General features: G+C 34.3%; 2 protein-coding genes across 2 annotated transcripts; one reads left to right on the forward strand and one right to left on the reverse strand.

The window, feature by feature from the left end:
* The first annotated feature begins 1,327 nt into the window (after positions 1–1,327).
* Positions 1,328–7,764, forward strand: LOC122603508 (tryptophan--tRNA ligase, cytoplasmic). Its single transcript, XM_043776229.1, has 12 exons — positions 1,328–1,613; positions 2,761–2,880; positions 3,355–3,540; positions 4,367–4,418; positions 4,538–4,603; positions 4,936–5,022; positions 5,570–5,662; positions 5,780–5,860; positions 6,073–6,144; positions 6,628–6,696; positions 6,789–6,899; positions 7,499–7,764. Exons 1-12 carry the CDS (start codon positions 1,402–1,404, stop codon positions 7,547–7,549), a joined length of 1,200 nt encoding a protein of 399 aa, XP_043632164.1. The 5' UTR covers positions 1,328–1,401; the 3' UTR covers positions 7,550–7,764.
* Positions 7,765–10,194: 2,430 nt separating this feature from the next.
* LOC122604199 (inactive protein kinase SELMODRAFT_444075-like) lies at positions 10,195–14,380 on the reverse strand. The gene is made up of 10 exons (XM_043777094.1): positions 14,185–14,380; positions 13,941–14,086; positions 13,175–13,269; positions 12,621–13,066; positions 11,804–12,394; positions 11,297–11,460; positions 11,142–11,218; positions 10,876–11,023; positions 10,598–10,750; positions 10,195–10,491 (listed from the first exon to the last, which is right to left on the reverse strand). Exons 1-10 carry the CDS (start codon positions 14,378–14,380, stop codon positions 10,195–10,197), a joined length of 2,313 nt encoding a protein of 770 aa, XP_043633029.1.
* Positions 14,381–15,811: the final 1,431 nt, after the last annotated feature.

The raw sequence follows: 15,811 nt of genomic DNA on the forward strand, positions 1-15,811 counted from the left end.
CGTTCGTGAACAATAATTTGTTTATGTTCGTGAACATTTGTTCGTTATGTTCATTTACAAAATATAAATATTTGCTTTATATGACATATATATTATTAATACCTAACTATTTAAGAAAAATTTTAAATAAAAATACTTAAATTACAAATATATCGTTCGTTTGTGTTCGTTCATTAGTGTTCCTTCGTTTGTGTTCGTGAACAGGCATTTATGAACATAAACGAAAGAACATGAACAAGTCATTTTGTTCGTTTATCTGTTCGTGAACCATTCGTTAAGTTAAACGAACAAACATGAACAAAGTCCCGTTTGTGTTCGTTCGGTTCGTTTACAGCCCTAAGTGGTGGTAATGGTGTTGTTGCTTCTGGTGAGTTTCCAAGGGGGGGGGGGGGGGAGACATGTATGTTTGTATGTGTGTGTGTAGAGCTAGGAAGAGTTAGCAGGGAACATGCCAAATTACAAAAATTTTAAACTGACCATTGATAGTTTTTGATCCAAGGGCTAAGATGTGGCCCTTGGATTTCACCGATTTTTAAAGGTACAAGGGAATACAACTCACTAAAATATACATATTTACATGCTATGTACTTTTTTTAAAAGAGACAACTTTTAATATATAAAATCAAAAAAGTTATAGCATAGTTAATTTATATAAAAAAAAAAACAAAAACACGAAAAAAACATGGGTTATAAAATCATTATTCTAATATTTTTTTAAAAAATAAAATTTATTCTAAACTTCTAATCAACTATTGAAACTAGAGATGTCCAAATATCAGGTTTCCCATAACCGGTTTCAAAAATCGAAAATCGAACTCAAAAAACCGGTTTATTTCAAATCGGTTCGGTTTTTCAGAAAAACGCCAGTTCCAAACTGGTTTGGTTTTTTGTTTTTAAAATCGGTTTCTTATTAGTTTGATAGCGGTTCGATTTTTATTTTTTTGGGAAAAAAACCAAAAAAACCGGTCTAACTATTTGACTAAAATCGGTTTCATACGGTTCGCCTATTCCCATTTCACAAAACCAAGTAAGTAAGTAACTGCTCAGTGCCGCCTTCTGCGGGTTTTGAGCCCCAATACCTCGACGGTGTATTGGGGATGTTAAGATGTAGACAGACCTTACCTCTACCTAATTAGAGAAGCTGCTTCCGGTTTCTACCTAAATGGTAGAAAATGCCCTCCAACCTTTGCATGAGATGAGGATCGAACTCATGATCTCTGTATCCAGAGGCAAAGTTATTTACTACTGATAAACCATGATAACGCACAAAACCAAACACACCTTAAATATATCTATCTCCCAAAAAAAATCCAAAAACCCACCAAACCAGGGTTTTTCCTTTTCCCCATTTAGCCTCCATCCCCCTGCCCTAAAATCACTCAAACACAATCATAACACATAATGGAGAATGACAAGAAAACAACTGACAATGAAGAAGATTCTCAGGTAGTGAATCCTTGGGAAGTGTCGTCAACCAAAAAGATCGATTATGACAAATTAATCGATCAATTTGGTTGTCAAAGACTCGATCAATCTCATGTTGACCGTGTTAAAGCTCTAACTAATCGTCCCCCACATGTTTTTCTTCGCCGAAACGTGTTTTTTGCTCATAGGTAAACCTATAACATTGAACTTGGTTGGTTTTGTTCTTTTTAGTTTATACAGTTGAAATTATAATGTGTCAAGACTGATTTATTGTAGTAGTTTGTGTGTTATTTAGAACAATGTATAGTGAGATATTGTTGCAAGTTTTATGCTTTTTATCGGTTTTTGTATCGGTTGTTGGACGAAGACATAGGCGGAACTATAATGGACTTAGGGGTCTGCTAGATTCATGTAGTTTAGGTTTTAGGAAAAAGTGATGTATACTTTATTGGTGCTACGGGTCGACTAAAAATTGGATACTCGTCAATGTAACTAACTTTAAACAATTGAATGATTTTTCTAACAAATAAAGTTATAAAGACGTGCTTGTGCAGTTAAATGAGGAATAAAAATTAAAAAAAGTGCCAAAAATTCATAAAAATCATTTAAAATAGCCAAACGTCATTAGAATTTGCTAAAAATCGTAAGAATCCATTCGTTATTCTTACTTTACAGCAATACAGTGCTAGCAATAACAAACTTGTCCTATAGTTAATTAGTTACTTTCAATTCTGGATCCGCCACTGGACGAAGGCTTAGGAGAAAAGTATGTTTATGTTAGAAACTGGGATTCTTGTGCTGACACGTGTGTTTGATGCATATTTTAAACACCTTGATACGTTTTTGGTGCATATCTAGGTGTGAAAAAGGCGCGTCAAATATGTATCCGCACCAATGGTGGCCTAGTGGTTAGGAATCTTGTTTCCTCACAAGAGGTTTCTAATCTTGCTTTATTAAACATCTTGGGGAAATGGTTAGAACAGGCTACGGGCTAAAAATCCGGGTAGGGCGCTGCATAGTCAAAAATGGCTTGCTGTCCCCATGAAAACCTCATTCGTTTAGACATGTATCAGCACCAGAAGTCTTCCTTCACTTTCTACCATAAGGATGCGTGTTTTTTGGAAGTTGAATAGGTTTTTTAAGGGTAAAAGTTAATGTTATGCCGGTTTGAGAATCTAAAGAATTTAATCGAGTCTTCACCTTTTTAATTAGTTTTGCTTAATTTACAATTAAGTTTATTGGAATTTGAATTGGGTTTTTTGGAATTTATTTAATGGTGTGTTGACTATCTATTCACAACTTTACTTAATGTATATGTATCATGTTATTGAACAGGGACTTCAATGAGATATTAGATGCGTATGAACGTGGTGAAAAATTCTATTTGTACACAGGCAGAGGCCCCTCTTCTGAATCATTGCATCTGGGGCATCTTGTTCCCTTCATGTTTACAAAGTAAGTTCATTTACTTTTATTTTTCTAGATGCCATTTATGCAATTGCAGTTATATTGTGAGGTGTCACTATGGACGGGCTGGGTCACCAGTCAAAACATGTTATCTTTCAGTGTGATTCAAATCTGGTTGGGCCGGTTGATATCAAATTTTTTCTCCTATAAAGAATTAGTGTTGGTATAGTGTGTCAAATATGATCTGTATATATATGTGTCTACAATATATCATCATTATTGTAATTGTTGTTGTTACTATTATCATCATCATCATCATTATTATTATTATTATTATTATTATTATTATTATTATTATTATTATTATTATTATATTATTATTATCATCATCATCATCATCATCATCATCATCATTATTTTTGAATAACATTATTCAGAGTTGAAAGTAAACTTTGGGTGATTTTCACATGGTTTGTCGTACTCGTGTTATTTTCTTATGACCTAACTTTTGGTGGCTTGCAGATATCTGCAGGATGCTTTCAAAGTTCCGCTAGTCATTCAACTAACGGACGATGAAAAGTGCATCTGGAAAAATCTTACGGTGGAAGAAAGCAAGAGGCTTGCTCGAGAAAATGCGAAAGATATTATTGCATGTGGATTTGATGTCTCAAGGACCTTTATTTTTTCAGATTTTAATTTCGTAGGCGGGTAAGTAGTGTATGCATCATGATGTTTACGATTAACATTCACTTTCTATGTTGATGGTAGCATACGTGATAGTATTCAGTCGTTGTAAATAAATAGTTGTGTCAATATGTGAGGTCTTTATATTTATTGCAATAATTTAATGTGAAGCGTGACACTCAGATAAAGTTGAGTCTAGTTCTTGATCTTGATTACATAGAGAAAAGTCAACATTAGGTTAATAATTAGGCTCCCTACAGGAATCATATAGAGAAAATAAAATTAAAGCCCAAGCATTCCACTGTGGTAACTTTAAGGTTCTTTTAAATTCTTTGCATTGAGAATTTTAAATTTCAAGTTTCTAATTGACAGGACTGAAAAATTAAGAAAACTACATATTGTATTAGATTAGATGGCAAATCATCGAAATCAATCTAGTTGACTGGTTGGCTGCTTGGCTACTTACAGAACTAATTAGAGTTGTCAAAATGGGAGGAATGGTTTTATACGTGCATGCTTTAAGTTGGTTGACTCTCTACCAGTTCCCTTTTAAGCTATCCGTTTGACACATTAGAGAAACACATAACCCCGATTGTTTGTCGGATTGAATTATAAAAATTGCCTGTGTAGAACGAATGGATGGGTTTCTGTAACTGGTGCCCTAAGTCCAACTGCTATTAACCAAGTCTCTTAATTCAGTGGTTGTGGGATCAAGACGCGGTTCTAACAGGGTGTGTATATTTCATGTGTCACAAAAAGAGGAAAAAATGCACTATGTTCTGTGTCTTTTAATGCTTTGATAGGCTTCTTTTATTCTCTTATGCCACTAATTTGAGAAACTCTGGTGCAGGGCCTTCTATGAGAACATGATTAGGGTTGGAAACTGTGTCACATACAACAAGGTGAGTACTATATTATTAAAGTGATAAAGCTCCTATAATTATTAATTTATCGTTTTCTTCAGATAATTGTTTAAATGCTATGCTTTAATATAATAAGGTTCATTACTGTTGTTGCACAGGTTGTTGGCATATTTGGTTTTACTGGTGAAGATCATATCACGAAAGTTAGTTTCCCACCAGTGCAGGTTAGTATCTATTCTCCAAAGTCCACCTTCGTTTTATCTTTGATTACCATTTTCTCATTGTATTACGACTTTTAAAGTTTGTTAGTTTGTGATAATCAAAAGGCTATAAAATCAAAACAGTATTGTACTACTAATATTAATGTTGCTTTTGTTTTGTAAAGAACTTTTACATTATAAAATGAAATTCAGTATTAGTATGATAAATATTAACGAACAAACCTTTATGGTCTTTGTTTGGTTATGTGATTATATGCATTTGCTTGATGTTTCTTAATTTTTGGAAAATATTGAAGTTTTTTTGAAAGGTATATTAACATGTTTTGTTTTTCCAGGCTGTTCCATCATTCCCCAGTTCATTTCCACACCTGTTTTCTGGAAAAGATAATCTCCGTTGCTTGATTCCTTGTGCAATCGATCAGGTTGGTTTTTTCTTTTGGCATTATCTGTCTCCTATCAATTTTATTTTTATAGTGTTTGCCTCAAAGTCGCATTTCATCCAATAAATTTAATTTTCTTGGATCTTTTAAACTTAGTCTTCAAGCATGAATGTCGTTTAATGTTTACCACTAGAGGATTGTGACAACAGTTATAAGAATTAGATGACATATTGCTTAGGCAACTGAAATTTTGATATAATAAATGGTATATTTTACTGAACTTTTCTTTGCTGCATGCTTGTTTCTTGGATTCTTTTATAAACAATTAAGTCATTGGTACTTTAATGATAATAGTTGTTTGCAAATACTGACCAGTCATTCTCATATAAACCTGGGGTTTTGCAATTTGTTAACAAATATGTTAAATGTCATTTTAAGTGTAGCAGGTATATATCATTGTGAAACTAGCGATACTTGATCTAGTTTATTGATAGAGGGTGAAATAAGTAAAGTTTTAGTTTACGAAAGCAACTATTTTTTACTATGTATATAATAGTTCTTATTATTATGAATATGTGTTTTGCTTCAGGACCCTTATTTCAGGATGACCCGGGATGTTGCTCCTCGGTTAGGCTATAACAAGCCTGCATTAATCGAATCATTATTTTTTCCGGCCCTTCAGGTTCTCATGTCATAGTCATGAAACTATTTTATTCAGAAAGTTGTTTCATTTAAACGATCGTAACTAGCATTGCTTTGCAATTTTAATTATGTTTATATTGTTTGCTAAATTATGCAGGGAGAGACAGGCAAAATGTCCGCCAGTGATGCTAATTCAGCAATATACGTGACAGACACACAGAAAGATATCAAGAACAAGGTATGTAAACTTCCCTGCTCTGAACTTCTGTTCAATTGTAAAAGTTTATATATGGAGTTCCATGCAATGCTAATGTACATATAGGCTTCGGTTATTTGTATAGAATTGTCCAGTGGTATATTGATACTTGTATGGTTGGCATACTCATATCTCTATCTCATCTTTCTTCACTTACTAATAATGTAAGGTCATTTTATAAATGTATTCTGCAGGTTAATAAATATGCTTTCTCTGGGGGGCAAGATTCTGTTGAGAATCATAGAAAGTATGGAGCTAACCTTGAGGTAATTATTTCCAGGAAAAACATATGTTGAGACCATATAAGAATAAAATCCATTGATTCCTTGCAATACGCAAAAAGATTTAAGTTTGCAATATTCAGAGATATAGTGCAACATGTCTTTTATTGACAGTTTAACTTAAAAAAATTTTAAATGTCCTATTTTGACTTTTGAAGTCTTTCTTTTGCAACTTTGACCGTAAATTGTTTCGTGTGTGTTATACATTAGTTGATGTAAAATATGTGGATAGATTAAGCTTTAGATGTATTCTTCATTGATATAACTTTCATTAGGTATTATATAATACAAACAAAAATACTTAAGGTCAAAGTTAGAGAAGAAAGACTCAGCTAGTCAAATTTGGATATTTAAATTGGGACGGAGTGATTACATATTTGGCAGTTATTTTCATTTGCGTTATTAATGCTATATCAACTTTTTGCATGTGCGGTGGTCTCTGTATCTGAGTTTGTATATATTATGTAGGTGGATATTCCTTTTAAATACCTCAGTTTCTTCTTGGAGGATGATGAGGAGCTTGAACATATCAGGACAGTAAGAACACTATTAGCAGATACTTCCAGATTTTGTAAAGTTGCAAATTTTATCTAACCCTGGAGAACTAACATTTACTATTTACCTTTTAGGAATATGGTTCGGGACGTATGTTAACAGGTGAAATTAAGAAGAAACTAATTGATGTATTAAGCGAAATTGTTGAAAGACATCGTACGGCTAGGGCGGCAGTAACCGAGGAGGTATTTTTACATGCACTCGTGTTAGTTATATTTAGTTTAGTCTTGCAACAGTTATAGTGATTGACACAAATTACTAATGTTTGCTCTAGATGCAACTCTCAAATAGGCAAATTTTGAAGTACCAAATTGATAGGGGTATTAAGGGCTGTGTTTGGATAAACATTTTAAAGTGATTCTATGATATTGGATGATAAGAACATATTGTGCGGATGTGTGAGTTTTTATAACTACATTACCGGGGTTGAATAATAGATAATACAGGGTATATTTGTCTCTTTCTTAATTTAAGTTTTAGTCTGTTGCAACTCAAAATAGTTGGATGACGAGAAACATCTCATCCAGAAACTAGTAATTGGTTACTTTGCAACTTCAAGTCGGTAATAATAAGAGAATAAATTTCAATTTCACAGAAGTGTTTCCTTAAATGTTATTGAACATTTTTGTGTTTTGAGTATACTTGAATAATGCTGTTTAAAATATGCAAATGCATGCCAGTATGCTCTGCTCTAGGACATTATTATTATTATCAGCATGTATCTATTTTTATAAAATGTAAATTTTACTTGTGAGCTAACATATTACATGATGTTTTGATGCAGATGGTTGATGCTTTTATGGCAGTAAGACCGATGCCTAATATGTTTAACTGAGTACGCTTCTCGTCACACATGATTCAAAGCTTACTGAATTTTTATCATAGAATCTTGAAATTTAAACCGAGTTTTGCTGATTTTGTAAGACAGCTTAGTCTTCTGTAACTTTGTGGTTCCAAAATCCAAATAGCAGAAATGGAACTGGTGCTGGGAAACCTCAGGAATATATGGATATTTGGATTTAATTTAGTTTTATAGTTTCTTGTATGAAATTGAGGGTGCCAAAGCCTTGGGTTTCCTGTACTGTCACATAAGCATAGGTGGCAAAACGGGTGGGTCATCTTGCCACTCAAATCAAGTGTGTGTGTGTGTGTTTCTTTTGTGTTCGTTTAAATAGGGAAGGAAGTACTTTCTTAAGCTTGGTGTTAAACTACACGAATGCGAATGCCTAAGATGCAGTATAGCCCCCTTCTTTCACGCCTCCCGTCCACTTCTATGACACGATTATAATCTAGGAAATTATTAATGCCTACAAATATCTAAAAATAATATAGTAATTTGTGAATAATAATTCTTCATACAGGACTATTTACATAGAAAAAAGCTCAAAGAAAACTGTATTATAATGAACTTGTGAAATCCATTAAAACTTTCCATAAGTTTAGAAACAGGATTTGATGGCGGACTCGGATCCATTTTGGATTCCACTCCGTTTCAAATATATATCTCGTCCACAGTTAGAGCTTGTACAATTCTGATCATTTCATTTTTATTTTTTGTTTTTTTTGTCAGGACAATATAGTACAATATAATCTACTTTTGGCAATAGAAAGATTACAAAGAATTAGCCGCATGCCATCGTGGCTCACTGAGACCTTTTTAATCACAAATAATACAAACATATCCTTTCAATACTAGAAGATAGCAAATTTGAAACATATAACCAGGACAAGGCAACTTATTCCTTAATTGAGTTGAACCAACCGGTTTGACTTGGCAGCAGATTTCATGTTGCAAGTGTTTGTACTACTATCGGTATTTGATAAATTTGTCTAATTTCGTGGGTTATGTAAATACTTCAAAAGGTTGAAAGTTATATGAAGTGTATCCAAATGTATAAATTTTTCCTAAATTTTTTGTCATTACTGTAACGATTATAGTTTTTGTAATGAGAAATGATATATTTACCAAAAATTTTGATTTACATTACCACAATTAGTGGTATATGATTAGTATATCACCTCCCTTTCGAAATAGACCGTGCTTTAAAAAATTGTAGGAGAAAAAATCTTGGCAGGTTTCGACTAATCCTATACAATTACCCGGCCACTTAACCATTTTAAACTTATATCCAACTTGTCTTGCCCGTTTAAATGCCGGCTAGCATCATTTTAACAAGACAGACCCTTACAAGACAAAACAACCTTCGATTAGTTCAATGATCTACAACATAGTAAAATCAGTCACCCACCTTTGTCTTAATAAAAGAGCAGTTTGAATATAGAAAGAGTTGAACTATTCTTCTTCTTCTTCTCGATCTTCTAGTCTCGTGCATATCAGCAAGTAAGAAATGGGTAAAGTTAGTAAAGAAAACGGCGTGCTAAAACTTGTACGTGCCGGTGGTATAGTTGAACTATACACACATCCAATAAAAGCAGTTCACGTCATGGAAAGATACCCCCGACATTGTGTCACCAGACCAGATTTTTTCAAGTTCCCAAATATCGTGGTCAAGCCCGAGTCAATTCTGAAACCTGGACAAGTGTTTTACCTTGTTCCTTATCATACCATCTATCGTTTACTTAAATCTAGAGATTGTCGCCACCGTGATCCCAGTGAATCCATCAACAAACAAAATCTTGAAAACATGCAACAGATGGAGGCGTTTGATACTTCTTTCTTCCACCACATATCTGTTCAAAGTATTAGTAACAAAAAACAAAGAAATCCACAAGTTGCTAATATTTATATGGAGGCAAGAAGGGACAGTATTGTTTCCAATGATGGAGTTTATGATTCTCCAGAAGCTCTTGCTTCTGGTTGTTTTCCTACACGAAGAAAAGGTGGTGGATTGGCGGAGACTATCAAGGATTCAACTACTAGAAACAGCTGTTTAAAGCCATGTTTGAAACAGAACCGAAACAAGAATCTACGAGCCCAACAAGGTCCAAGGGTAAGATTCATGTTACCAGAACATGATGAGAAATGGAACGGTGATGATTTTTCCGAGTTTTGACTAATCATTAATTGTTCCAGCGCGTTCAACTCCCTTGACCAAACCCTATAATCCTCATGATCTGGTTTGCTAGTTAAGTACCACGGAAGGGTTAAAATCTTGGATATATCTATAACATACATACAGATACTCATATGCATATGTAATAATGTTGTGAAATAGTCTAGTTTGCAAAATTTCACACAATGAATAATGTTTTGAGTCACATTTATCTCCATATGGAGGTTACTTGTGAGTTCAAGATTCATGATGTGAGATTACACAAAATATCTTGCTCCCTGTATAATACATATACTTATTAATATACTTGCTATTAGTACTTGTCCATAGATATTTCAAAAACTGACAGTTTGATCTTGGCAATCCTTTGTACTCGTGCGATTATGTAGATAAGAAATGAATGAATGATTTATTGATGAAAAGAATAAGAATGTATGAACCTCAAATAACACTTTTTACAAATTTACTACTTCTTGCTGAAGCTCTGGATATGCTTGTGCAGTGATCCTTGTAAGTATTCTTCATATTTGTCGGTTCTCATATGTGGAGGTGTTTTCGGTTTAAAGATGGCATCTTGAAGATTATCCAATTTGGGTGTAATTGAACTTAGTTTTGTTACAGTATGTATCAGTTTTTTCTGATGTTGACCTCTTTCTTGATTCTTTGGAAATATATTTCTGCTTGAATCGTAGCTTTCTAAACTTGCTTCTTGACGATGATCAAGCTTTTCAGGAAGAAAATTCCCTTCCAATATTCTTAAAACCTGTAAAAATCGCATCTTTGCTAAAGTTCAAGTATCATATAGAAACAGTAGATCACTTTACAAGAAATGTTGATTTTGAGTTTCTAATAATAGCTAAGAGATTAACCTTAGACATCCTTGGCCTATTGTCAGGTTGAGGTATTATACATAAACTGGCTGCATACATCATATTCTTCACTTCTTTCACGTCATACTTGTTTCCTAGCTTAGGATCAATCATTTCTATGTTTACTTCACTATCTACACAAAAATTCCGTCCCTGAAAACTTCAAGTATTCAAGTTAATTGGTTGATCGGTATTGCTGATGCATGTTGACAGTATTATTAATTCGGAGTACTGTTTTTGCAAAAAGTTTGGCAAAGCACAGTAAGAAAGATTTTTACCCATTCAACAAAATACCGCTGCTTAGTAGTTCTTGAGAATTCGATTGCTTTGATCCCAGTTAGGATCTCCAAAAGGACTTTCCCAAATGCATAAACGTCGGCTTTCTCAGTTACCAAACCAGTTTGTGTATACTCAGGAGCCAAGTACCTGGAAAACTTAAAAACAATGCTTAATTTTGTTTTCCTTAAAACATCTAACTGCTTACCAAATTGTTATGAATTGAATATCTTTATTCGAAAATTTATAAGATAAGCTGGTAAAATACCCAAATGCGCCAACAACACGTGTTTCTTCCTCTGTTTGTCCATCTGCTTGCCATCGAGCCAGTCCAAAGTCTCCTACCTATGTAGGGCACATGCATCATTTCATTAATAAATGGGAGAACAAAGGAAGAAAGCAACAGGAGTCTTGATGACTGACCATTGGCTTAAAATCATGAGTTAAGAGTATATTGTTTGGTCTGAAGTCTCTATGAATTATGCAGCCGACACGACAATCTTCATGAAGATATCTCAACGCTCTTGCTGCACCACATGCGACCTTCATTCTGTTATCCCATGTCAACACCTCACCTTCCTCTTTTCCTATACATGAAATGGTTTTCCTAAATGTTATTCCGAGGGCATGCATTAGCATTGCAGACATCTGTCAGAGAATGCACAAGAACAACATATCTGTTCTTTCTTTTGAACACCACATCTTCAAATTTCTTTTACACGGACCATTTAGGTCCACCACCATGAATACCCCTCTATGTTTTTGCTCAGACTAACATGTATCAAGAGATCACTCGTTTTGACAAACCAAATTTCACCTGACACCAAACCTTCCCGACCCACCCATTCACAAGTTTTGAGCTTCTCTATACTAACATACTTTATGTGGATGAATAATGGAGTTAGAGAGATAAAAAGACATAGATCTTACCATATAAATGTCTGTCTAAAGATCCGTTACAAGCAAATTCGTATACAAGGAGCCATTCCTTCTCAATGCAATAACCAATCAACATGACCAGATTCTTGTGTTGTGCACAACTCAACACTTCAACTTCCGAACAAAACTCAGCTGCACCTTGTGCACTTACCATCTTCCGTTGTTTCACTGCAACAACTTGTCCATCGCTCAAAACACCTCTATATACCTTACCAAATCCACCTTCTGCCAAGAAGTTACTTTCTGAAAATCCATCTGTCGCGCTCTCAATCTCTTCATGGCTGAACCTTCTTGGTGATCTACCTAAATCAGGAGCACTATGCTTGCAAATCGAACAAAGAGGCGGAGGTATGGCTGGCTTTTTTCGTGCGAGAGATATGTCTCTTCTTACGCTCGAGGTTCTGTCAATGGTTGGTGATATTTCATGACTGAATGATACCCTTCTTAATGTTTTTTGGCCCGAATCATTTTGATCCCTTCCCTTTTGGCCCAACTGTCTAAAGTCTACCGATTGCCTTGCTGCATATGGATTTGTTGAGGTATCCGTCTTCATGTCTACCTTTCTTGTTGTATCTGCTCCATCTACGGAAAAGAAATATGACAAAAAATGTAACCATTTAACTTACTAATTCAAAACAACCTATTAGATTTGGCAGAGTTAATTATAGAACAATGTGAATATGCAAAATATGTAACATACTCCCATTTATTTATTGCTCTATAAATAGTTCTTCTTAATCATTATGATGAATCTAACAAACTTTTGTCCAGCATTGAAAATGAAGCATTGAATGGTTAGGTAGCTCACCATCTTTTTCTGTCATGAAATTGCCGTTTTGTATAGGGCCAGATACCGATCTAAGAGGGACCTTATTCCTGAACCCATGAGTCTGACTTAAGTGTTGTGATGTCGGATACTGCTTTAAACGAGAAGGCGTATACTTTGGTAGGGGAGGCATGGTTTTCTGGTGAACATATCCCGCTGAAGTGGATGATGAAGTCGAATAAAACGATGAAGCGTTTTGTGTGTTAATTGAGCTTGGAGTGAAATCTGACACTGTAAGACTTGTGTTGTTAACTTGATTGTAGGATGGAAAAGAGCCTAGCATATCGCCCATAGAGACTTTCTCTTGATCATTCATGGTAAGTGGGAAAGTCACTGATCTAAGGATCTTGTGAAAGGGACCGTCTATGAGTGCAACATTGCTATTCAAGTACTGCTCTAAGCAACAATTTGCTTCATCATTTAATCGTCTGCCACATTCATATAGAGCATATTAAAAGTTGCAGAGTTTGTTACAAATTGAGGAATTTATATAAAAATTTTTTAGTCTTTTAGTTGATTTAGATAAGCAAACATACTGATCAAGTATCACCCATCTTGCATGAAGCTCAGTGGCTATCATTGCAACTGACCCAACTGGGGTATACGCCACGACTTTCACTTCAGTGTGAACCTGGATTTAAAATGTGCAACAATGTTAGGATTTAATCGATGCCTTCTTGGAATAAATTGAACATTTGATCCTAGAGGAGCAGAAATGGTAAGACGGGTAACGGGTCAAAATGAGTTTGGTTGAAATGTGTCAATACTGAAGGTAGTTTAGATCTTGGAATGAAACAAATGGAAGGTAGTATGTGAAGTAGTTTCTGGGAGAGTTGCGCCCCGTTTGAGCCACTTGACATGTTCCCCTGTTAGCTAACTTTTTTCTGTAGCCCGTTTGTGATAAATCACAAAACAAATAAACCTAATTATACTTAAATGGGTTGAAATTGCCATCTATTTTAAATAGTTACAAAGCCAACACCTAGCACACTAAAATAGCTTGACTAGTCACACGCCCGGGCCAAAGAGCTTTGTTGTTTGGCTCCAAAAGTAGAACCCAAACACTTTGAAATCGAGTTCCTCTAATCATTCTTTGTTTACATAAGGTAGGGAATTTTACTATTTCAGAATATATGTTTTTTTATTTTTGATTTCCAGCCAACCTTCCAACATGACAATCATTCATCGTATACCGAGGGTATTAAATCTGAAATATGAGGTTTTTTATTTTCTTGAATGTAGTGTCTGTTCTAATCTGTGTCAGTTAATTGTATTAAATGCATTCCATTAAAGAACTCGTACCTTGACAACTTTGTGAAGGGAGAACAGATGGTGTATCATTTGTGTACACACATTATAAACTCGTTGTGGAATATCACGTCCATCATCTACAAATCCGACCTTGTCAAGCACGTTGTTTTTTGCAGCACTTCGTTTCTTCAATAAGCCTATTTAGAATGCAAACAAAGTTATAAAGCGAAAAAGCAGCATACTCATCACGCATGATCACATGAAACGTCAAATCATTATAATGTGATCTCCTTACGAGAAAAGAATCCCTTGGAAGTGTGACGGGGTTGAGCAGTCTTGACAGAAAACGAATTAGATTCATGAGAAGGGAGAATCGCTAGTAATACTAGTGAATCCATAGGCTTGATTACATTTTGAACTGCCCATTCAAGTGCATAATCCGTAATCTCTTTATCAGCCTCTATGCTCACTAGTATTATTTGGCCACCCATATTGTACGTCACTAATATTGCCTCACGAAGCAGAAGGTCTTTGACAACATCAATCCATGAAGCTTTTAAATATAGAATCTGCCAATCTGGCTCCTTCTACAAGATTCTTTAAGATTTTTGTTTAGCTTTTCTGTTCTTTTCGTGTTTATTCTTTAAGATGAGATAGACTCAACTGAAGGGTACAAATGGCAAAAACTGAAGACAAGCAGGCTGTATGAACAAACGAAAGTTGTGGTTTTGTGTTTGTTTTCTAGTTTGTGGACTTTTTTAATACTTCATTTCCAGCTATCAATTCTAAATGCAATAAGAAAATACTGCATAACATTCAGTATTCTTTGTGTTGACTTTTTCTAACTTGGCAGTCCTGCACTATCAAATCTTAAAAACATTTGAATTGGTTTCCATTTTTTTTGTTATATTTAGTGGTGATGGTACATTGGTACTGATACCAAACAAGGTTTGGATCAAGTGAAGAAGAGGTCAAGGGTTCGATCTTTACTTCTTGCACCAAGTTCTGTACAGGAGTGGAAAACGGTATTGGGTGTTGCTTTACTTCTAGTACTGATATCGACTCTATCTTTGACGGGCCACTAATCTATGGGTTTATGCAAGTAGGCGGATAGTTGCTTGCATGAAACCGTTAACATGTACCTCCATAAATTGTTTGCACTTAGAAAAAATGGGAAACCATTTCAAGTTTGCTACTAAGTCAACTCCAGAAAGTTGGGTTAAACTGCAAATACATTTTGCAACAAAACAATTTACTTGGGATATTGACTTATTGAGTTCATAATAGCATATCTATTTGACAAATTCACAACTACTGTATTTTTTTTTTTTTTACATATAAACACCCATCACAACGACCTTTAATACACAATTGTCATGTACGAGGTTTAAATTTATACGAGTAATATTGTTTGATATCGTCACAAAGCTAAAATTAACATCCTCCTAATAGATCAACCTAATTATTTTCCTAATCATAAGATGAAGCCACATAAAAAAATCAAGGGGATGATGTATGAAAGATAATGAGTGTATTACACATATCAAAATGTTGTGATATTAGGAGGATTATTATACTAAAGTTTTATGATCAATCATTTTCCGTCAAAGAATAGATGAGATAAGATAAGATAGAAATATTTAATCAATATAAAAAAATGATTAGATATTACTGTCCTTTAATTAAGGTTTATGAAATTGATTGACTTAGTGTTTGAATTAGTCATCATACGGCAAAGACCGTGTACGGCAACAAACAATATATTTGCAATATAATTGAAGAAATATTTTTAGACAATAAATATTCTTCCTAGCTAGGTATTCAGTTTATATTTGTTTTAAGGGAATTGATTAAAAATAGTATATGCATCAATGATTTGCACTTAAACATATTTACAAACAATTTAAACATAGCCTTAGAGG

Source organism: Erigeron canadensis, chromosome 6, assembly GCF_010389155.1.
Source record: "Erigeron canadensis isolate Cc75 chromosome 6, C_canadensis_v1, whole genome shotgun sequence".
Classification (NCBI taxonomy): Eukaryota; Viridiplantae; Streptophyta; class Magnoliopsida; order Asterales; family Asteraceae; genus Erigeron; species Erigeron canadensis.